The sequence below is a fragment of the Rhopalosiphum maidis genome, chromosome 1, assembly GCF_003676215.2.
Source record: "Rhopalosiphum maidis isolate BTI-1 chromosome 1, ASM367621v3, whole genome shotgun sequence".
In the NCBI taxonomy this organism is placed as follows: Eukaryota; Metazoa; Arthropoda; class Insecta; order Hemiptera; family Aphididae; genus Rhopalosiphum; species Rhopalosiphum maidis.
In genome coordinates, this window is record NC_040877.1 from 1,782,513 (window position 1) to 1,808,605 (window position 26,093).

At 26.7% G+C, this 26,093-nt stretch overlaps 1 protein-coding gene and 1 long non-coding RNA gene across 2 annotated transcripts; one reads left to right on the plus strand and one right to left on the minus strand.

Annotated features, from left to right (window-relative positions):
- Positions 1 to 26,093, minus strand: LOC113549374. The gene is made up of 3 exons (XR_003404921.1): positions 25,916 to 26,093; positions 25,296 to 25,384; positions 1 to 54 (listed from the first exon to the last, which is right to left on the minus strand). It is a non-coding gene; the product is annotated as an uncharacterized LOC113549374 (long non-coding RNA).
- Positions 19,784 to 22,552, plus strand: LOC113549373. Its single transcript, XM_026950646.1, has 2 exons — positions 19,784 to 22,404; positions 22,494 to 22,552. Exon 1 carries the CDS (start codon positions 20,512 to 20,514, stop codon positions 21,751 to 21,753), a length of 1,242 nt encoding a protein of 413 aa, XP_026806447.1. The 5' UTR covers positions 19,784 to 20,511; the 3' UTR covers positions 21,754 to 22,404; positions 22,494 to 22,552.

Consider the following 26,093-nt stretch of genomic DNA (forward strand, 5'->3'; position numbering starts at 1 on the left):
CGATACCTGATATTCCATCGTACGTCCACCACTCGTCCCAACTGGCCTGTACGCCTGTAACAACATAATAATACACGAAATCAATAAATTACCTACTCGATATTATACAATGTTATATTATACGCAAGATATGTATAATAATATGTACAATATTTACATTGGTTTAACAATAATTATTAGATACCTTACTCGTAAATTTATGTATATAATAATAATATGTGTGTATATACGGTTAAATGTGTATAACATTATACACAGCGAGGCACCCGTGATGTCAACCCCTAATTATCGTATGTTGTATTAGTCCCCGTCGGTAAGTATACATACATATATGCACGTGACGTATAAAATATATATCTGACCGATCAATCAACTTTTCTTGTTGTCGTGTTCACAGAATATGTAATATTATAATTAGAGTTGTGAGCTTGTTTAAAAATGCATTAGTTTCCGCATACTCTAAAGCATATAGTTTCCTTAATACAAAATGTACAGAATTAGATATACTAATGAATTCAATTTTAGAATTTTTATTTTACATTTTTAACACTTGATTTTTATGTCGTTTATTTTGATATTTTTAATGGTTATTATTTCGTCAATTAACATTTTTTTTTTATTTTTGTCTTATTTTACATGTTCTCTACCTAGTACACATATTGTACTTAATTAGTTATAAACTTTAATTTAAAATACATATTATACGCTTAATTTATTTTTATATAATGATCTCTAAGTTTGCCGATCTACTTGTAGTGTATTTTTTACTAAATTCTTTCGATTTAGATACATTTATAAGGTTTTTAATGTATTTTTTGGGATTTATTGTGCATATTTTAAAGTTTTTTATGCACTAAATTCACAGCCCTAATTATAATATTACGATAATATACTTATTTATACAGACTGTAGTAGTTTTTTCCCCGTCCATTCTCTCTCACTATCTTTCTCGAACCCGACACACTTCCTCCTAATAATAATAACAATTTATGATAGTAGGTTTACCTACAAATGACAGTGATGTTATTTCTTTCTCTTGTATAGGTTTCTGTTATTTTCACTATTTTGACAGATAATAATCGTTTGCAAAGATAATAATAATAATACTATTATATTACCATGCAGACATTCTCTCGACGATAGTATTATAATAGTGTCGGTTGCGGCGGTGGGACAATAATTTCCGCTTACGCTCCGAAAAATCCTTTTAAGTACAGCATGAGAAAATACGCCACTCGTCTCCGATTGACTTCCACCGTTATATCATGTACGTTCGCGGCGGCGGGCAAAAGGACGAGCGGATATGATATTCGTTCGGCGGCGCCATCGAGTCGGTTTGTGTTGCCAACACCGATTAATCTGCTCCGCGCGGCCACCCCTCTCGTTTCGTATATTATACATCGTCCCCAGTTTTATTATTGTTGCCGCTTTTCTGCACATACACACACACACACACAAACAGATAGATACATACGTAGTTTTCACCGAGAGATATATTTTAGTTTTTATTTTTTTCCCACTCGCCCGCCGTTCGCTCGTCTCTATCCATTTATACTCTCTCTCGCATCCACACCGCCATCCGAACGACCCTTGTGTAGACGCTACATAACTGAGCTGCCGTTAACGTTTCCCTCACGGGCGCCCGAATGACTAGACGAAGTCCTGCCGAGTGGCGTCGTTGTCGGCCTCAGCAGTGAGTCGTCTTTTCGACAGTGTATATCTTTATAAAAGAAAATTTTTACGGTTCGGCCGTTATACCCTTATACCGCCCATCCACCGACAAACCGACAAACGGACGATATTTACTATTATCATTCGGTCGAATCGATGCGCAAACCATAATATTATCATGTGTACACGTATTGTATTTGCTTAGTGTGGTATCCATCGTACCAAAAGTCGCGAACATCACTCGAACCCCACCACATTATCCTCGCCCACCCAACCATCACCCTTCAAACTGTCGAGGACGCGACTCTACCGGCACTCGCAGTCGCCCATTTAAAAGCGTAAAACAATAATGTGTACCTATAAATACTAAACACTCGTAAACGATTGCCATTTCGTGTGACGTGATTTGCATGTCGTATAATACATTGTTTTTTCATTATACGTTTGTCGTACATCCCTACAAAAATCCATGTGCACATGATTCTTTCACGCGCATTTTATCCTGAATTTATTATGTTTTTAAAATTATTATTTTTCAAACGGTTAAAGTTATTAAGAACAACTTTTTTATAAAAATAAATTATAAATACACGTGCACAGTGTTAATATTATACGAATTGGAATCGATCGGATTTGTTTTCACAGTGTACTGTATGATCTGGTGATATTAAATACAACGTCATATTATTATAATATTGAAAGCACGACGATTCTCAATAGTTCCAAGAAATTGTTATTCGCTATACAAATAAAATGCATCATAGGTACGTCAATATATTATACGAACGTAGTATACATGAATCGTTTAAAAAAGATAAAGCATAACATAGAAAAAGTAATCCATTAGAAATCGCTAGGATGTGGTTGAAAAAAATTGGTAAAAAAAAAAAATCCATTAAGATGGTATTGAGTAAGACCGGAATCATTTACATGGACATATAATCAAACTAAATAAGTGAGAAACATTCCGAAACAAAACCTAACACTTGTATATAAAAATCTAATGGTATCTAAATACTACACGCATATCGTACGCGACGTATTTAAGTACAATTTAATATAAACTCGATTTGCATTGTCTCGTGAAACCCACGCAGAAAACACTGAATTCAAACGAAATTATTATGACGACTTCGCGGTGCCAGTCTCTGAGCTTTTGTGACTCACCGTTAATAACTTAACGTATGATTACATAATACATGGCGATAAAACGTAAACGTAAAAGCAACATAATAAAATAATATTATAAATTATTATTACAACTACAATGGTTATACGTATTTATCTTAAATGCGATATTCTTTCTAACAAATGGGTACACTCGACGTCAATCCAATTGAATCGTAAGTATGCGAATAATATTTTTAAAATAAATTCGTATTACTCTACTAATAGAGTGAACAGTTTTTTCAGATCGCACTTGCCTATTAAAATAGTATTTGTTTCCCGGACGCACTTGACTGACGCGTGTGTTAATAATACATCCAAACGTAACAATTTAATACATGAAAGAAATTACTAAAAAAATACTTATAGAAAGTTACTACTGTTCCGTAGTGATTATAGATAGGTATAGGTCTGTGCAGCAATTGTGGTTTAGACACGTATTAGTTATTGCATTCGGGCAAAGTTCACACAGTCTATATAACACGATATTACGTGTGCACATTTTTCCAAGTAAAACTAAACTCGCGGCATCATATCGTTCATATCATTAAATATTTGTTTCGAATTAAAGTATTACGAAACGACAATGAACGGAAAATCTACTACCTAGTACGTTTTTTTGTACACGTTAATACGCAAACCACGAACGTGTGTCTCTTGTCACGATATGACAATAATAATATTATTATTATTATTATACGTGAACGTGTCACCCGAATATATTTTGGGCTTAAACAATGACGACGAATGTTTTGAAAGTTCTCGATTTTTCAGCAACGCAATCAAATTGAAAAATTTAGTAAAATACAAAAAAATGTTCGTTATCATAATTTGATTAAAAATAAATAAGTCGTGTACAATTTTCAACGACCAATTTTAAAATATGAATAATCTCAAATAATTTTTAAAAAATTAACAAAGTTCTTTAATCGTGACTTATTTTATTCAGGTAATAATAATATGGATAACTATTTAACACCGATTGATGGTTTATAATATACAGAGTAATTGATCAGGTTGCAAGTATATGCTAAATCGCTCTGTATAATATGTTAGGAGATATTAAACATATAGCAATAATAAATTATGTATAATCTACAAATATCACATATTTATTAACAATAACAACTTAATATGGTTCTAAATTTAAAATATTTCACTTGAAATTATTTAATTGAAATATTCAAAATTTAAAATTTCACTCTTTTTGAAATATTTCAAAATATTTTTTCTTCTTTTAAACGTGTTTGGTTATAGACGATTAAAAATAATATATTGATTATACACAGAAAGTCAGAAAATATTGATAGTAAATATACAAAAATATGCATTATCAATTTTTGATATTTTTTTTCGTAGTGTATGGGAAAAGATATCTAATTCACTAAGCAATAAATCTAATAGTTGAAAAAAACATGCAAATACAACAATTTCCGAGCCCTAGACTGTATCACTTATTAATTGGATCCTTATTGGTTATTAGTATTATTATAATACATAATATTTTCTTTTTTTCATACAATTAACCAACTTTTAAAAATTGTTCACTTGCGAGTTGATGTAGTTATAAACTTTAAGGTATAATCATTTTTTTTTATTTTCCGTTAAAATTAAATACTTCAATAAAATAAATTTCATGACTTTTTAAAACCCTAATAATAACACAATAACTCTAATGAAATACATATTAAGGATAATCGTATAAATTATTTTAGTGTAGACTCAACGCGGATTAATTTTAGTATTATACATCGTTAAAAATGTATAACATAAGTCATCATAAATTCAAAAATGACCACATTATAAGTCAACTTCGAATAAATGGATGTAGTGGTTTGTATGTGACCAAATAAACAATGTAATTTGGAAGCAGCCTGATCTTTTAATGACAAAAAAAAATTATTATTATTATTATTTTAATTAATTGAAACAAAATATCAATCAACTTAATATTAAGTAAGATGGTTATTTATACATTTGCATATTATTTTCTTAACTAATAAAAAACCACAGATAAGGATAGAAATTTATTTTGTATAACCTTTAAGACACTGATTTTAATATTACACATAGGTACTTGCATAAACATCAATTTTCTTTTAAAAGCATATTATTTTTGTTACCTTAATGCATATTCAATATATTTTGGTTTTTTTTTTTTTTTGTGATCTTTAACATGAAAACATTGTATTGTTCTATATTATATTTTACCACGGACGCACACGCACAGTGTGCTGCTTTTTAGTTTTATGAGCTCGTTGATATAAAAAATGTACTTCCTGAGCAGAATTACGAAAATTGTGGTTAGATTAAAGCTAGATAGGTTTTCAACAGGGGTTTAATTGTTAGATACGCAAAATGAATCAACTCCCTTACTTCTAACCGCGTTTAAAAAGAACGCCCTCTTTTACAATTTCATCAAAATATTTTCCGTCGCACTCATAACTGCTTAAATATTAATGTTAGAATCAAAATAATTTCCTCCATTAAAATTAATTATCTAATTTTGAAATATTATGTCTTATTTAATTATATAATATTATTTAATTTGATAAAAATGTATTATAAAGCTGAGTAAGTATTTGTTAAACAATTTATTTTCTCATTTCACTCTATATTTTTTATTAGTTTTTCATCATCATCATCATTATATATATATATATAAAAGATTTAATTATATTTTATTTAGAAATTATATATGTAAATATTTAGAAAACTAATACAAGCAACGTATGTCTTAAAAAAAAAGAATAATGTTTCTATTATAATGATATTGTTTTATTCTAAATCATACTTTATTATAAGGATTAAATGTTTTGTTATACCTATATAATTATTAAGCATTTAATTTATATAGAAATTGAAATAAAGCAACGGGTGGTAAAGTATAAAAATGTTAATTAAATTAAATTAATAACATAAGGTAAAACAGCATATAATATACAATTTACGTAATATAAGATTAGAAATCTAATGAATACAAAGATCCTCTCTTACATTAAGATCGGTGCAATAAGTTGATGAAATTACGATATTTAAGTTAAAAAAAAATATTTACGTTTACATAATACGGTTAAAATATTATAGAAACAAGGACAACAATATTGAAACTGTAAGTTAATCGTTATAATTTCACATAATATATATATATATATATATATTTGACTCTATTGGTAAAAATTAAATAAAAACGAAATCATTCCACGATTAATATTTCAGTTTCTAATAACCGTAAGGAGCTAACAATATTGGGGAATTCAAATTATAGCACTTACACGTGGTCATGCCATGTGCGTGTAGGTATTATAATATATTGTGTACATTGCAATATTATCATATTGATGATGAAACGTTTCGGGAGACGATTACCACGAAATCCCGCTGTTTGCCGTCGTTATTAACCGATGTGGGTCTACAGACGTGGATAAACCACCGCCACTCCGAGGTGCGCCACACACCGTCCGGAGGGTAGAAAACTTCAATCCCGCAAGGCCGTAGTGGCGTTTGTATAACGCATAATGATATAATGAGCCAAGTGTGTCGAACGCCATCTGTCGCGTGTCAAAAGTGGTTGTCGCACCCGCCGGTGCCTTCAAGATATTATACACTAGAATCACTATAGACGGACGTTGAATTATCATTATCATTATTATTATTATTGCAATCGTAACTCTGACGATAAACCACGAATGCGAGTAGGCCGAGAATAATAAACAATATAATATATGAAACTATATTATTATTATACGGTTTCCGATTGATGATGGGTTTCCTATGCGGGATTTCGTATACACGTACGAGACCGACGTGTCGTATTTTATTGTATAGCCCATGCTTGATCACAAAAACTCAACTAGGAAGGGGGAGAGCAATTGATGACATGGTCTGGTTACAATAATGTTAGTCACAGAAAAACTGATAATGAACTTGTTGATCTTGTCGCACCTTATAATAATTTAACATAAAACATTTTTTTTTTTCTAAGAGAAGGTATGAAAAAGATCTAAGTGAAGTGCACATAATACTGTGCACGATATATATACACGAAATTACAATGTATAATGTGTGTAATACTAATAATATAACTTTATATAAAGTAGAAATCATGAAAAAAATACAGTTTTTACTTTTTCCAATATCTAAAACTATTATTATACTGTTATATAAATATATTTTAAACTGCTATCAACTTTTTACTATTACTTTCTGCTTAGAATTCCCTTTTTTATAATAATAATAACATTGTTTTCAATTTAAAGTACATATAGTTTTGTAGTTTAATGTTGTACATACACTGGACATTGTAATTTACTGTTTTCCTGAAAATAAACATGTGTATTTTTGAAAAGCAAAAAAAGGCAAACATATATTTTATAAAGTAATAAAATATATATTGAAATACACAACTAATGTAAAAACTATATTTTAACGTTGTATTAAATATAATGATATTAAATGCTCGTTGAACCCGTCGTTTATATTGTACATATTTTCCGATATCGATAGTAATAAACCAAAAAGTCAAATGCGCGGTGACGGTTGTCAGCTGTACAATGAATGCCTTACATGATTTTAATAAAACGGAAAACTAAGAAAAAACTCAAAGAACGCGCATTTGGTTGTGACGGCTGTATATAAAAAGATAAAAAAAAATACCTACCCTCTAAACGCTCCACGCAGTTAGGTCTACTATTATAGGTGTTCATAGATAAATAATAATAATAACCCTTTTATATGATCTCATCTCGGAGCTACGAAAAAAATAGCGAGGCAACCGTAAAAGAGGGTGCGCAGATAAGAACGGGAACGAAAAAAAACCATACCGCTCTGTATACCACTTCGGTGGTAATTATTAGAACCACGATTACAGGGAGTTTAAACGGTCTCCTTCTGTTCTCTTACCCGCCGTTACCGCCGCTGCCGCCGATAAAAACGAGATTTCCGCGAAAACGACGAAAGCTTTTCATCGAGACCGTTATCAGATGACTTCCCTCATACTTCTCACGTGCGTTATACGAACCGTTTAAAACTGCAGTTGCTATGAAAAATCTATTGAGCGAACTATATATAAAAAAAAAAAAATGATGTATATTACACATTTCGAACTATATCTATTTTACGCATTCGCTGATAAATTAAAACGGCAGACATGATTTTATGTGTGTACTCACAGTTTTTTATTAAGCTAAATAGATATTATTTATAAATAACATTCACAATAATTTAAAACGCTTTATCCTGTCCAATATTACTTTTTGATGGATTGGGATTAGTTTAAGACGAATAAAACATTACACAATAAATCAGTTGTTAACCTAATTTATACTCTAAAAATATGTATCTACACTAAATTAGTTATAATTGAAACAAATTTACTTTTTTCTTATTACATTAAAAATATAAATGTAGATTATTAATTTATCGTTGTCCTTTAATTATAATTTGTACATTAAAAACAAATAGTCCATTTATTTAATCAGTAAATTGTAGAGAAATTCCAAACTATAAAAACACATTTTATCATATCTTATAACTATTTTGGTTAATAAAAATACAAACGTTTATGTGTTGAAAAATATTTCAATTTATAAACACAAATCTATAAACGTAAACTTTGACTTTCAACATCAAAAGTTTGGAAGCTTATAAAACTAATACAAAGGTGATAAAAAAGATTTCTGAATTTTACTAAAAATCTATTGCTTTATTTTTTTTTCTTTATATCTATACGTATAAATTATTCTAATCCGGAGATCAAAACTTTTTAAAAAGTTTCTTGCTCATTTTTAATACATATATAACTTTGTTTTATATGGTAAGCTAAAAATAGAACTTTTTACAAAAAAAAAATAAGTATTCTAAATTATATTATTATAATTATTTCTTAAATTTAATTTATTTTATACAATATGTTATTATAAACTATTTTGGATATTAATGATAAAGGAAAATATGTTTTACTTTTAAAACGGCGTCGTGTTTAGGCAATTTATCAACATTAATATTGTGGTTACCTATTAGTATAATAATTATATGATATAAGATATGCAATGATATTATAATTATTTCAAATTTTTAATCAATAGATACAGATGGTTTAGACATTTTTAAAACACAATTATTGATTTTCATTACATATTTTATTTTATATAGTATATTACCAATGGTTTTAAACCATTTTGGTTAATTGCCTTTTCTGAGAAATTTGAGCTTTATGAAATAATAACTTATTTATTATTTATAATTACTTCCATAGTAATTGATATCATAATGAGAGTTCCTTAAACTTATGTTTTTAGTATGTAATATTTCTTATTAAAATAAAGTGTATATTGATTAAATGTCCGATATGCTCAACTCTAATAAAGGAACAATTGAGTAGTACTTACTGATAAAATATTACTAAAAATGAACAAGTAAATAATATAAATGTGTACAAGATTTTATAATTACTATATTATATCACTTACAAATGCAGATACCATAACTAAGTTTATGGTATAAATTTGAATTTGGTCATTGGTAGAGAATTCATACAAATGCGAGATAAAATTATAAACTGAATATTTTTATGAATTATTATGATAACATCTAAAACCAACTATAATAATTATAAGAACTATCGCCATTTCACGCAAGTAACGCATTCTAAATTATAAGAATATTCGTAGGTATAACATAATAACTGATCATCAATAAAATAATGTACATGGACGTTTTGTATACATAAATATAAGTAAGTAAATACTCTATAGTCAAATTCAAATATTTGTCGGAATAATAAATAAAACTACAGTTATTTAATTCAAAAATATATGAAACATTTGATATTTTTAATATACACTCATATTCCATTCCATATAAATATTATATTATCATTATGTGCGTACTTGTGGGAATTGTTGTTAAATCTATAAGTATTATTTTATGTAGTTTTAAACTCCATTTTTTAATATTTCAAAACCAAAAGTAAATAATGCCAAGGAAGTTGAATTGACTTTTGAGTGACATTCACGTGTACTTAAAAAAAATAAATATGCACAACAAATTTAAACTATCTAACTTCACAAAATAATTAACGTGCGTCATTTGCAAACCATAAAATACTATAACTTGAATGTAGAATATTATGTTTGCATAAAATACGCTGAATAGCATACCTATATAGAAGTGTTGTTATAAAACCATAAACAAAACATGATAATATTGTCTCGAAATAATAATAAACGAGTCTTTGCTTATTATTATAATTTTATTTTTCGATAATTTTGATATAACGCCAACATAAAACTATCGAAGTATGTAAATCGCTTATTGTGAAACTGGAGAGAAAAAGGTCATTCAATTTGTAATAACGGCATATACAATTTTAAAAAGGGCGATATTGGCGATAATTTTACTTTTCTGCAACCCCTCTTGCATTATAGTCTAGTCGGAAATGATAATTTATACACATTTACATCATTTACATCCTATTAAACAATTACTACTGGTGACTCAAGTGTCAGTATGATGTCGCTTATTAGAATGCGTGAGGAATGTACAGTTTATGGCACCGACAAATACTTTTGAAAAACACTAACGGTTGGCATCGTTCCCCGAATCTCAGAAGTGAGAACTACTACTACGACTATTATTGCTCTTATATTTGTGTGTGTGTGTGTGTTTTTTTTTTTACTATATGAATCTCTCGTTCCGGTACGGTGCACCAGGGTGTTTCTACGTCAGAAAAAATATAGGAAATAATATAATAACTGGTTCGCAGCACACGCACACGGAAGAGACTTTTGCTTCAGTGATTCGCAATCAACTTGGTCCTTAGACGAAAAACAACAGCTTTCGTCCGCATCGCGGAGTCTATATAATAAACATCCCTATATACCTTATACGTATAGCCGGTGTATATGTGTTCATGTGATAGGTATGTATGTGTCTGTGTGTAATAAACAATACCGGCTGCCTCGAGGGCGTATCGGCGTTAGGTCGAATTATTTTTATTTTTAAAAATACTATACCCTATATCAGAAGGACCGAGAAGAACAACTGCAACTGGACATGTTATCGATATTTCTATTTTATACACATATAAATATAAAACAAGTTTCATCTTACCTACCTTTAATGTAGGTATTCACCTTATTATATTCAATAAACGTGATGTGGCTGAAATTATACACTCTCTAAAATCATCGCATCTAACCAATCTGAATTCAAAATTATTATTATGATTATTAATATTAATGAGAAATTCAATAATGTAATACAATGATAAATGCAAAGAGATTCATGCTTAAGTCTAGCACTATAAATAATTGTATAAAAATATAAATAAATATAATCATAAGTTGTTATTTCATATTTTATATTTTATACTTAATTTCCATACCTATTTTAATTTTTTTAATGTAAGTATTTAAAAAAAAAAATAATAATGAAATTGTATTTTAAATAACGAAATAAATTTACTTTATATTATAAAATATTATATGAGTGTGAAAACTATAGTAATTAACAGTAAATACTTAAGTTTCAATTTCTAAGAAAAAAAATTGTGCATGTGCATTTTTGATATTTTTAGGTTGCCGTAGAAAAAACGTTAACAAACTTATTACTAAATTTAATTACATTTTTATAAAATGAGATTTTTACACTATACTCGTTCTTTGTTGTCAATATATTATTTCAGTACAGATTACGATAAATAACTAAATACCATAAATTAAACTAATATTACTTATGAAAACGATTAACATGATACAATGTACAATATACAATAAAGTATGTATTATGCATTTATTTTAAATAAAAAAATAGCATTAATGATAATAGTATAAATATGTTATATTATACTCGATGTAGAAAATTAAAATACCAGACAAATTCTCAGGAAAAATTCTAAAATTGTATATGATAATAAATGTATACAATTTTGTTTTAATAGTTGTTTTCTTATTATATAACACGCATACAATATTTTGATGATCATTAATAAAAATACTCTAAAATAAATTATATGAGTAAAATTTCATATGCATTAGCTTCCTTGTAATTGTATATATTTATATAACCATTGAGATACTGATTTTCGTTTAAAAGAATGAAAACCAAATTGAGTGTATGCAGCGAAACAAATGCACATCGAATTTGATAGCACTAGATACACAAAAAAAAAAGATTCTTTGTTCGTCCAGCTAAAACAGACAATCGTAATTGGCAATACTTCCGAATTTTTTAATTAAGATTTTTAGTACCATTTCTATTGTATTTTTATTGTTTCTTACATCTGATCAAAGGACCGATTAAAACTCTAACAATAATAATAAGAATATCAAACACTTGGTCACTATTGTTTGAGACTTGTCTGAATATAAATATATATATATACTTATATACGGATTTGTTGGGTTAGGAATGAGGAGCTTAAAATTGTATTTTAAACTCTGTCACGTCTCGCCCTACTGTTCTTTCATGCCGTATGCTGCAAGCCTGTAAATGTCTTTACTTCAAATAACATGTAAATTAGATTACTACACGAAGGCTTTTTTTGCTTTTTAAAAATAAAACTTCGACAACACAATTGATCGTGACATATTATGTTTGACTTTTGCGACCCGAGACCAAAAAAAATATTCCATGTATATGAGGCAAATAGAACTATACCTACTATTGCCGAAAGCGTTGACACATGAATGCAATAAGTGTCTTCATTTCTCTATATTTTCAAACTAAAAAAACAACATTATAGGTTATAAATTATAATATATATATGTGTGTGTGTGTGTGTGTGTGTGTGTGTGTGTGTGTGTAGTGTAATAGTCGTACTATCTTCAAAAAAACAATGCAATTAACCGTTGAATAATTTAGAACAATATATCTCTGCATTTAGTCAATTTCGCCTCTACCGTTTGCCGACAATTATGAAATATTTTAGTTAGTTATTGAATCATTTTACACTAAAAATTATAACTCAATATTAGATAATTTATATTAATAAAATAAATTTATAATATTAGTGTTTCAAAATAATTATAATTACACAATGAGGTAAAAATATAATTATTTTATCAAGAAATGTAAATATCAAAATAGGCGAATCCTAACCAAGGTATAGGTACCTATACCAAAAATAAAACATGTACAATAATTGTATAAGATAAAAAATTGGTAATTATTTTACTTAACAAAAAATATAAACCATATTTTAATTTTTCGGTATTTTTATTATCCAAGTCAAAATTTTTTTTTAAATCATTTGGTTTTAAAAATAACAATTTTTTTTTTTTTAATTTAATAAGTTGTAAGCTATGAAAACAAATAATAAGAAATTATTATAAAAATCTATCTCTGTAACTTTTTATTGTTTATCCATAAAAATAATTTCCATGATAGAATGCATAAGAATGAGTAATAAAATAAAATATTAAAACATTTACAATTTATACTTTATAATATAATGTGTTGTATTATAGAAACTCAATCAATTTCTATGATAAATTTTTTTGTTTACAAAATACTTCTACGGTAGGTAATAAAACTGATGGAAAACCTCGATGTTAATAACTTTTTGCAAATCACTATTACGAGTACACCAATCCGCCAGCTTAGAATTTATTATAACAGTTAATAACATTTTCATTTTTTTATTTTTTAAATTTTGTACACTTAAAAGTAGTGAAAAATGGAAGTTAATTTTAAAAAACAAAATATTATTGTATTTAATAAAAAACTAAAAAACTAAAAAAATATTCTACAACAATTTTAAATAGCAGTATATTATACAAAAAAATATATTACTTAACAAATGTGAATACAGATTTTTACTGAGACGTTACAGCGTCTTTATAAAATCTATGCACTTTAAAAACACACAAATATAGTTACACATAAATCGCTTAATAATGACTAATTCAAGAAGTAATAACATTATTACAATAGAATTTAAGAATTTTTTTTACTAACATCAAATAATTTTATAATATATTATAATCACTTCAAACGAAAAAATATAAATAAGATAAAATAATGATTATAATATAAACACTGGAACAATGATCTAAAGCAAGTAATATGTATTAGCTATGGTAACATACACTTAGAGCCATGTTTCTCAAACTGTTTTGTCATGCCCCCCCTTACATTTTTTGTAAATAATTAATTTTTTTTTTTAATTATATATTATTACAATTTCACTACCCACCAGTCAAATAGCCACGACTCCCAGAGAAACACTGCTTTAGAGTGCATAATATGTATTTTAAAATTTAACATATTAAATATATTTTAAAACATATATTATTTTTATTTATTAATTTTTTAATTTAAACATTTATCAAAAAGTTATGCACTTATACCAGTTTATATTATTAAAATTAAATAAAAATGAATATGGAACAAACCTTATAAAGTAATAATTAAATATTTTTATATGTTAAAAATAATATATTTTTATTTTAAAAACCAATAATAACTGTGTTTTGATAATCATTTATAGTTTTTGGAACATTTTTAAAGTATTTCAGATACTTTATGGAATCATAATCATTACCAAATGTCAGGGAAGTACATTATCCTATAATTTCATTAAATGTATTTAAATTTATTAATTCAACTGGGGTATAATATATTTATATTATTAATAAACTAACAAACTTACGTAATTTATACACAATAATAATGCACAATACAAACCGAAGATAATATTTCTACTTCAAGTTACGTTAAAAAAAAGCAGCGAGACGTTTAAACGAACAGGATAAAAAAAAATCGTATAAAATACTTTCATCGAATTGATTGAAGAGTATAAGCTTTGGGCGTTCCGCTTAAAAGATATGAGGCTATTTTCCTATCAAGATATAAGGTTGATTGACAGTATTTTACTCACCTACGATGGGTGAAAGAGAGGTAAAAAATGGAGAAAACCTCCGTCTACTGTATTTTTTTTTACATTTTCCCCTTTTATTTCACACTGAAACAAAAAACTCTAGTTGATTGATCGAATGTGGGTGTAACCACATAAAATCTCGAACAGTTTTTGTCACTAATTACAGATAGCAATATATTATAATATATATTATGTTCAAAGGTAAATATTATAATACAAACCGTGTGAAAAACATATAGCACACATTTGTGTTTTTATGTTAAAATAAAAATATCCATGTGTCTTAACGTTATTGCTTCAAAAACTTTGATAGACTCGGTTAATTATGGTAAAATTTCCATTCATAAAACGCTGTTTTTCACCAACCACTGGTGTATTATTAAATCTGACTGACAAGACAATCTATCAAAGTCTACTTACTGAAAACTTCCTACAATATAAACACATTTCCCCGGAAAAACAACAGATTAATTCACTTCGCTCTTAATACTTTTACTACCTCTAATATTATAGAGTCTATTTTCTTTTGCTCCCGTGACATTGTACGTTAAGATTTCTAAAAACAATTTCTTTTTTTTTAAATCAAATTTTATTTTTATTTTCACGTACCTATTAGAATATATAATTGTATATTTAATGTTAGTTCAATTTTCAAACATACAATACATATATTATGTACTATATAATTGACTAGTTTTATAAAATATAATAATTATTACACTGTAAAACAAGCAATGAAACATTAATTTAATATGCACGTATTATGAATTATTATTATCTTATATAATTGTATTTGTTTAAGTATAATTATTTATAATAAAACTATATTATAGTATCTTATTTAATTTATTAAACAATTATATAAAATTAATTTGAAAATTTGAAAATTTAAAAAATACTAAGTTACGTAATATTAAATGTCATTAATCAGGTAATTTTAATAAAAAATGATTTAATAAAAATTAGTTTCAATTAAAAATAATACGTAAATTTAATAATTGTTTACTTTTAAAAACATCAAATTATAATTTAACAATAATTTAATATATAGTTATAGTAGCTTATCCAAATGCATTTTTTAATTGTATTTAATTTATCACTGTTAGTTTATATCATACTTTTACTTCAGTCTCATACATAGTATTCAATTTCTACAAGCAGTCATGGGGGACAAAAACTGCATGTTCACAACATGTCTGCGTGGAAAAGCTTTTCCGGGAAGATAAAGCTTCGGTTTGTTCAAGGGTAAAGTGGAAACGAAAAAAATAGAGAGAGGGAATTACTGTTTAAAAGGTTGGCATTTTAACCGGAACTGTGGGAGGAGGTTAGTTTTCTTATCTAAAACAGGAATGAATAATGATTGCCCAAGACCGGAACAAACGTACAAAACGCTATCCTCTGAGTTATATTTTCAACAACAAAATCAATTGTGTCACCAATATTTTAAAAATAAATAAAAATACATCATGATAAATTATTGATAACGAATTTAGATGTATTTTATTTCAACATCAGGAAGGCAGTCGAAATGTCACTATTATAAAATATAAGTGACCCATTCTACATATTATGGTCATACATTATTAAAACGATGAATTTGTAGCTCGCGTTCAGTATAATTTATATTCCCTATAAACCTTCTTAAATATAAAATCGTATTAATAATATAGGTAGTGGAACACAATAAAAAAAATAATAATATGATGTTAGAAGAACCAGATTTGCTTTATTTTACATACCATATTAAGTTAAATACATATTATCATATAGTCTAGTCCACAACAACAGCCATTAATCGAATGAATATTTGATTCATTGCTATTGATTATTCCATTCTATGAAATTAAATTAATGGAACTATGTAAACATATACTATATTTGTACGCATTTTATTTCTCATCTACTTCTATTTAGTTTGATCGATATTGGTATTAAATAATTATATATCCATTTACCTATCAATAATATTAGTAATACTAATACCAATTTAATTTTTGCATTGATTAAAAATCATATAACTTGTTAGTGAATAAATTTTCATAAAACTAATTAATGGTTATAGAATTTTATTCTAATTTTAAGCGCTCATAAAAATCAACGATAAAAATTAAATTAAAAATAATTCACTGAAGTTTCATATTATGTATATATATACATAATTCATACTACTATATATAGTAGTATAAATTATATGAAAAATATCTATTTAAATGGTTATAATCTATATGAAGGAAACTCTTAAAGTACTCCCAATAAAAATCTATCGAAAATAACTAAAAAAACATTGTAGCACGTACTAGAGCTTATTGAAATCCGCAAATTTTACTAAATATGTGAAAAGTTCAATATATAATTTCAAATTTGTAATAGGGATAGTATTATTTAAGTGCTTATAAAATTAACTATTATTTAACCTCAAAATGAGTTTAAAGAGATAGAGTACTTAATGTGTTAAATGAAGTGAGTGCGAAGAAGAAAATTGCCGGTTAAAAGTGGTTTACCGTGATTAGAGAGCATCCATCAAACCGACACTCCTGACATCGAACTTGTCTGATGGCTTTTACCATGTCTGCCACAGAAAAAGTTTTTCGATTCTCAACTTTTACGGATCAGTTAACCAGAATGAAAAACTTCGATACGTGGAAAAAAATGAAAATGCTTAACTGGCTCATAAACTTAAAACTTGCCTAATTGTAAGTATCTGACAAAACTATGTAAACAACATTAATCTAATTCAGAACATTATTCAGAATGATAGACCTAAATGTTTAGTTATGTAACAAATTTAATTCAAAATATTTTCGATTATAAATATTCACATGGTTGTTTAGATGAATTATTTTATTTTTTTTCGAAAAGAAACTTTTAACCTTACATAGAAAATGTATAAAAAAAAAAGTAAAAATCTTGAATTTAAATCGTTTTAAGATAATTTTAATTTTGAAAAAAAAAATGTATAAAAAAAATCTAATAATTTTCAGACATAATATTGTATTACATAAACTGTAAATACGGTATATTATAAACGTATTACAGGCATAGTTACATTTTAAATATTTATAAAATAATTATGAATATACTATGCTTAATATTGCAATGTTTTTAATAATCAAATTATTTTAAAACACATTATGACATATTATACATGTTCAATTTATAAATTATACCTAAACTAAATACTAAATAGTGGATTATATATGTTTCTTAAAGTTTCTAAGCAGTATTATTCAACAATTTCAGATATTACGTCTCTTTTCTTGTGATCGTATAAGGTTATTCTGGATAGTTTGTAAAAGCCAAAATAAGCCTTTGTTCTGAGAAAATCCTGTTAGAAGTTTGCAATGAAACAACTTTAAATAGTCATTTCATGAAAACCGTTCAAAAATAATAGATTTTTTTTAAGCTTTTGATTCACATAAAGTGTAATCTAATTGTTTACATAGTTTTTAAATATTATGATTGTTATACTTGTTTAAGAAAATAAGTAAAATTGTTCAAATCTTAGTTTTTAACGTCATATTATAATAATTTATAATTAATATAAACGTATAACTTATACGTTTAAAACAATCATTAGAGCACAAAGTGTATCCAAAAACATTCAATAGTGAGTCATTCAGGTATTGTTTTTTAAATATTTATGAATTATTAAATAATTAAATCTTTAAATCGTTATTAAATACAATTAATTTTTATGAATTTTTAATATATAAATTAGCACTTTATTATTTTTTTAGTATTTTTATTTTTATAGATTTTTCAATATAAGCATTGGATTGAATTAGTGGATAATCATAAAATAAAACCCTAGGCTCCTATAGGTCATCTTCATAATATCCGTCTACAAATACTCTTGTCCCATGACTTATTAACATTTTATTAATTTTAATAAAAAAAAAAAAAAAATGTATTAAGACAAATCTATTAAACGATTATCTTTAAAATATTTTTATAAATATTATTATGTTCAGTTACATGTTTTTCTAACCTCAAAAATCCGTGTGGTCATGGTAGAACTAGGTATTATAATATAGTTTATCTTTGAACTTGGAAACCTAAACATATTTTACCAGATGACAAATTTTGTCTAATAACATACATAGAGCCGGTGATGACACTGTTTTATCCTCTCGCCTAACACACATATGAGAATTCCTTTCGTGGTTGTCTTTGCTTAAAATTCACAATAATAAACCATCCTTAGTTCTACCCCGGAAAACAAACGAGAACACTTGACTAAAGATATTTGATAACCCATTATAAATTATTCAACTATGTCAACATGATCTACATTGTATACATCACTTGTATATTACATACTTCCAAAGCATGCACAGTCACCAAAATATTCAAGAAATGGACACGTTTGCACTTTAAACTTACTTAGTTGTTACGGAAAGTAATTAAAGTACTTTTTCAATATCGCAATATTCCTAAGTAATTTTTTTATTAAGAATGTATACGTTATACCATATTATTATTAATATATTCATAATCAGGTTCTTTTGTAAGGGTTTTTTTTTTTTGATTTATAAATTAATACTAAATTTTTTGATTTAGGTATTTAAAAAAACACAGTTTTATCAAAAATTGTTATAATTAAAATTATATTATGATATCGATAATTTATCATATTTTTTATCAAATTAGGTTATGATTAAGATAAACAATAATAGCATTTTCGTTTATTAAATAGAATATATTATATAAATAGTAATCATGGTATCATGGTACATAATATAACTGTTAAGTAAAGTTTATACACAATTCAATGAATAAATATAATTTTAAAAATTAAAACCAAGAAACTCGCTCTGCTGTCTAAAGTGTTTTTAATTTAATTCGTTTCTGAGTAATCAATTTAATAAAAAGATTTGTTAAAGTTATGTTCAAAAGTAAATTTTTGTAAAAAAATTCTGAATGAAGAAAACAAGTTGATCAGCATCTATTTGAAAGATACTTTACTTTATATTATATATAATTATTATTTAAATTGTCTTTATTTGGTTGGGTGAACTAATTGTTACCGAAGTGCTCGCATAAATAATAGCCCAGTCAAATTAGACCAAAAATCGACAAAGTTTGGAACTAATTCCACGAAAGCTGGAGTTTAATTTTTTTTTTAGATCATACCTTACTTATAAACATACTAAAAGTCCTGACACCTACCCCTTGTGCGTAGCCCCCCACCCCTCTTCAAAGGGTGGCGCACCCCTTTCACTTGTTTCGCTTATAACTCGTTAGATTTTTAACTTACGATAAAAATACCCATGACCAAAATTAAAGACCATACAATTTACCATAGACTTGTGCTACTTTTAATATATATATGTTGCGATAAGTGTTATTTTTTTAAAAAATATAAAAAATAATTTTTTTTTATCTTTTTTTTTATTGTGTTTTAGCCAAAACCGTCAATGATACGCTGAAATGACCTATGACAAAAGTTAACGAGCATATTATTTTACATAATGTAATGTTAAATTATATTAATAATTTTAATTATTGTAAGTCGTACATTTGAAATAGTCGTATAATTTTATAAAATATACAGTATGAATAATGTCATTGGATTATATTAACGTGTATATTATATTATTTATATTATCGCAATGGTTGTAAAAGATATAATTCGTAGAATCGGAATTGTTGTGGATGGTGAGCCGGCCATAGTACACGTGTACACAAACAGGGTTTCAGTGAACGTTGAATCTTGAGGGGATCTATTGTTGTATTGTTCGGATTGTAGTGGCGTTCCGAAGGGCGTCTGGTATTTCGCCAGGTGGTGTCTGATGCATATACGTAGACGGTCGACAGTCGATGTTTGTGTAGTCAATAGTGAACACTGTAACTGTTACATTACAGTCGATATATTTATGCGAGTAAATATTATTTTTAAATTAACGTTCTCAGTTCAGAAAGTGTTTATAAAAATGGCCAATTTATGTTTTATATGTGATGAAGAACTAAGTGTTGAAAGTGAATGTGTATCTGTAAAGGCTAAGGGCATAGCAAATCTTATAAATTCGAGTAAAGCGCGATTCGATAATAAATGGAAGTCTTTAGTGAATTTAGAAAATGTACTTGTTCACAAAGATTGCCGAAAGAATTACACAAGACCAGACACCATAAGGAAATATGTTAATGAAAAAGAAGGTACGAGTAACATATCACCTGTCAAAGGTAAGCTACGTTCAAATTATATATTTAAATTTAAAGAAAATTGTTTATTCTGCGACAAAGAATGTTCAAAAGAATTGGAAAAAAAATTGAGTAAGGAACGTCGAGATAGTATAGTACAAGTATCTACCCTTCATTTTAAAACCTCAATTATGGACGTAGCGAACAAAAGAAATGATGAATGGGGTAAAGAGGTGCTCAAACGGTTGAATAGTGTGATGTGTTTGGTATCTGAAGAATCGAAGTATCATAAATCGTGTGAACGTAGATTTTGCTCGACAAATCCAGTCGATGAAAATAAGAAAAGAGGGAGACCACAAGATGAAGATCTAGCAAACGCTTTTTCCAATTTATGTGATTTTTTAGAATCTGAAAATGAATGTCAATTTGGTCTAAATTTTTTGCATGAAAAAATGGAAGGAACGTGCGATGAAAAAACTTTAAAAAATAAATTGATTGATAAGTATGGCGACGATATAATTATTACAACGAGCCGTGGAAAAAAGGCAGTAGTGTGTTTTAAAAATACAGGATTTAAAGTATTAACAAATGCGTGGTATAATTCAAAAAAAGCAAATGAAGAAGAAGAACGGTTAAGAATAGTCGAAGCAGCAGCTACTATTATACGAGAGGATATAAGGTCATTTGTTTATGAGATCGATTCATTTCCTCCACCAAATCAATTCATGGATAATGTAAAACAAGACGTACCAAAGAGCTTATTATTTTTTTTGTCTGAAGTTTGTGGTAAAAATAAAAAAACAAAATCTCAAAAATATGATAATAAATTTGTGGCTTTGGCGCATGCCATAATAAATTGTTGTAGGCCTCGCTCGTTCATTTCATCAAAATAAAACACCTGAAAACAGTTCAAAAACACCCGGAATTACACGATTCATTATTAATATTTAATAATGAATCGTCATCGCCCGAAGAAATTGAATGTGCTGGAGAAAAATATCTTTTAGCATTATATAAAGCTCCAGCCCATATTACATCTTTAAATAATTTAAGACATCATATTTTTCACAAAACCGCAGCTTCCAACAAAAAACAAGTACAACTAGCTAGACTTCCGCCTACTATCGATGCGGCACGAGAACATTTACATAGAGTGTATTTGCAAATACAGTTGTGGCGTGGTAATAGATTAAATCCACAGAATTGGGGATGGAAAGAAGATAATGGCAAACTAAATCCAGTTTTCACGAAAAAGCCACCAGCGCCGGATACTCTTTTAAAAGTGATCAGTTGTGCCTGCGCAAAAACATGTGAACAAAATTGTAGCTGTCGAAAAGCAGGATTGCTATGCTCGGTTATATGCAAGCATTGTCACGGAGGTTCATGTTTAAATCAGCAACCGATCATAGATGATGTAGAAGAGGACCATATTGATGACAACTTTGAGGACAATATCGATGAAATATTTTTAATTGGAAATCAAAAAGAAGAAACCAACACACCGACAATAAAAAAAATTAGACCCACATAATATAATTAATAAGGTACTGTATGATTTTAATAATTCAATACATAATATAATTTAAATAATTAAATATGAAAATATTAAGTATATTAATTAATTTTGTTTCAGGACCCAAAACCCAACACTATTTTTATATTTAACTTCATAGCTTATAGTCTGAAAAAATAAAAATAAATGTATAATTTCCAATTTTTGTAAATATTTTATAAATTACTGTATGTAATTAATAGTTTCATAATTAACTTTTTTTTATTTCAATTTTATAAATATGTATGTAAAATAAAATAATGTATTTTCATTGTAAATTTTATGGTCTTTAATTTTAGTCATAGGTATTTTTATCGTAAGTTGAAAAGCTAACTAGTTATAAGCGAAAACAGTGAAAGGGGCGCGCCACCCTTTGAAGAGGGGTGGAGGGCTACGCACAAGGGGTAGGTGTCAAGACTTTTAGTATGTTCATAAATAAGGTATAAACTGCTCATATACCGAAATTCAGCTTTCGACATTTTTTTTTTAGTATATTGTAATTAGATTTCTGATTCTTATATTTTGTAATTGTCAACAAATTGTTCAATTACATCGTCACTTTTTATATAAAAAACATTTTTACTTATGCTAATTAAAATTGTTAAAATAATTTAACGTTATCTTATGTAAAATAATATGCTCGTTAACTTTTGTCATAGGTCATTTCAGCGTATCATTGACGGTTTTGGCTAAAACACAATAAAAAAAAAGATAAAAAAAAATTATTTTTTATATTTTTTAAAAAAATAACACTTATCGCAACATATATATATTAAAAGTAGCACAAGTCTATGGTAAATTGTATGGTCTTTAATTTTGGTCATGGGTATTTTTATCGTAAGTTAAAAATCTAACGAGTTATAAGCGAAACAAGTGAAAGGGGTGCGCCACCCTTTGAAGAGGGGTGGGGGGCTACGCACAAGGGGTAGGTGTCAGGACTTTTAGTATGTTTATAAGTAAGGTATGATCTAAAAAAAAAATTAAACTCCAGCTTTCGTGGAATTAGTTCCGAACTTTTTCCTAATTTGACTGGGCTATAAGTCAATACTGGTAAACTTATGTATCGTAGAAAAGTGTAACTAGGCTCATAATATGAATAGCGTAAACTTTAAAGTCAGGCTAAACATAATTTTAAAAACATAATACTTTTTATGGTAAATAATAATACTTGAATTATGAGAAGTTTTAAGTCTTTACGATTATTATTTTTTGTATTATAACAAAATAATTAAAGCGATTAAGGAAAATTAGTTAACTTTTTTTTATGTATCCAAGCTTGTTCGAATTTCAACTTCAAACATCTTAAAACCATTAACACACGTCTTCTACCCTCAAAATAGTTTCGATATTTTTCATAATATATTGAAAGATAAATGTTAAAATATAAACCATTTAAAAAGAAGAAAAATATTTCAAGATTCTATCATAAAATAAAAATATTGATGTAAATACTTTGTGAACATTTCAAGACTTCACAATTATTTTTATTTTTTCAACCGATATCTAATTTATTCTAAACTAGTATCCTCGTTAACTCTCAATTTTTTCAACGATAAAGAGGTACTGACATTTTTTTGATTTCCAATCCCGTAATTCAACCAAATTTAATCAAATTAGTTACCAAAATTAATAACCTTCCTTAATGTTGATTACTGTATGAAAACTTCCAAAAAAAACAAAATATACATACAAAATAATATTATATTACTCATATCACAAGAATTTAAATCATATTCACATTGAATAATAAAAATATAATAATATATTAAATGCATTAAATACATACATTAGTTATTTAAAAATATAAAATGTATAAGATAAATTATTTATAAAATAACTTGATATTTTCCAAAATCTAAAGTATTTATAATAATCAAATTATGATATTTACATGTATTGAACTTTTTTTTATTTACCCAGCAATGATTGTCTGTTCTTTGTTTTAAGTACTTCAATAGATGAATAATTGTAAACCAAGAAAAGAATGATATTATTTTAATAGAAGAACTGCTACCAATTACAATACTTTTATCCAAAAAAAAATCAATAATATTATTATTTTTAAATACACGTTCTCTGCATATAAAAACATATTTTATATAGTATATTTTATTACTTATAACAACTAATTAGGTACCTAGATATTTATCTATTTCCAAATAAAATCAAGTTTTAAATAATTGCATTCGTCGAAATTAGAAATTAATAAACAAAAATAAAATTTATTTTAAATAAAAAAATAATCATTTACAAGAATTGGGTTTAAAAGGGTTAAGCAAAATCTCAAGGGTTCGACTGCCAAGAGTGACGGGTTGAAACACTATCACGTTTAAAATCGAAATTCCTGACACTATAAAGTTGTTGCTAAGGTATTGCTATCCTTTAGGGATCTTTTCTCACTAACCTGATAGACCGGATTCGAAAAAGGTAAGAGGTAACTTATCAAATTACAGTTTAAACTTTATAGTAAAGAAAAGTATTTTTAGAACATTACACGACAAATTTTAAATTGGAAAAAAAAAGATTTTTTGTTACAAGAATTTAATATATTATCAATGTAATTTATTTATAGATGTTAGATATATTAGGTTATTAAGTTATTTTTAAAGCATATTATTGTAATAGACATTGTTTAAAAAAAATGTAACTTAATTCTAAAAAATCATTGTCCTTGTAAAAGTTTTATTTAAAACAAAATATCTAAAACTATTACTACTTATCTGAACTCTTATAATTTATTCACCAAAGATTACTGACAATATATATTATTAATAAAATTATTATAGTAACCAATAAAAACATTATTTCTCGTATGCATAGTACAAATAACTAATTCAAATTATAACTATTATTACATTTACGAAAAAATTTATTTGTACTCACCCCAATTTCCGAATGCCAGGATAAGACCAAAATGTAATACTAGTAATTTGATCGAATTTGAAATCATGACGAAATCGTATAGTCCAATTCTAAAAATAAATGTATAAATTACTTTTAAAGCTTTACGTACCGAATTTGTTTGAATATGACAATGATTTTTATGTTTATCAAAATATATACGTACAATATGAATAAATATTTATGAATATTTAGTGATTCATTAATATACTATATTTAATATGTAATAGCTTTGTAACATTATGTATGATTCAATATATATGTATGGTATATATCATAAGATTAAAATATGTACACGGACAAATTGATGTCAAATGTAATTGAGTAATAATTTTATTAAAACCTTGGAATTTATTATCATTTAAAAAAAGATTGAAGTAATTCAAGTTCGTATTTTGATAATTGTTTCATGAAAAATAATAAACCTATGCAGTTTTTGATATTTATATTTATTATATTATATAATGTATATACAATATATAAATATATTTATATATGTATTAGTATTTTAAAATACGAGTATATTATATTATTTATACCCATAGATTATATATAAGACTGCAGGTACCTATCACTTATTGCGTCTTTATACTTTAACATACCTGTTTCGTAAGTATAGATTACCTATAGATGTTCTTTATCATTTTATTGGTGATACATTATGTTGTGGACTATACATTTTCAATACAGGTTATGATTTTTATAATTATTATTTTATGACGAAATATTTCGTAACTGGAAAAATGCACAAGCAACGCGATACAGTCCCGGTCTGCGAGT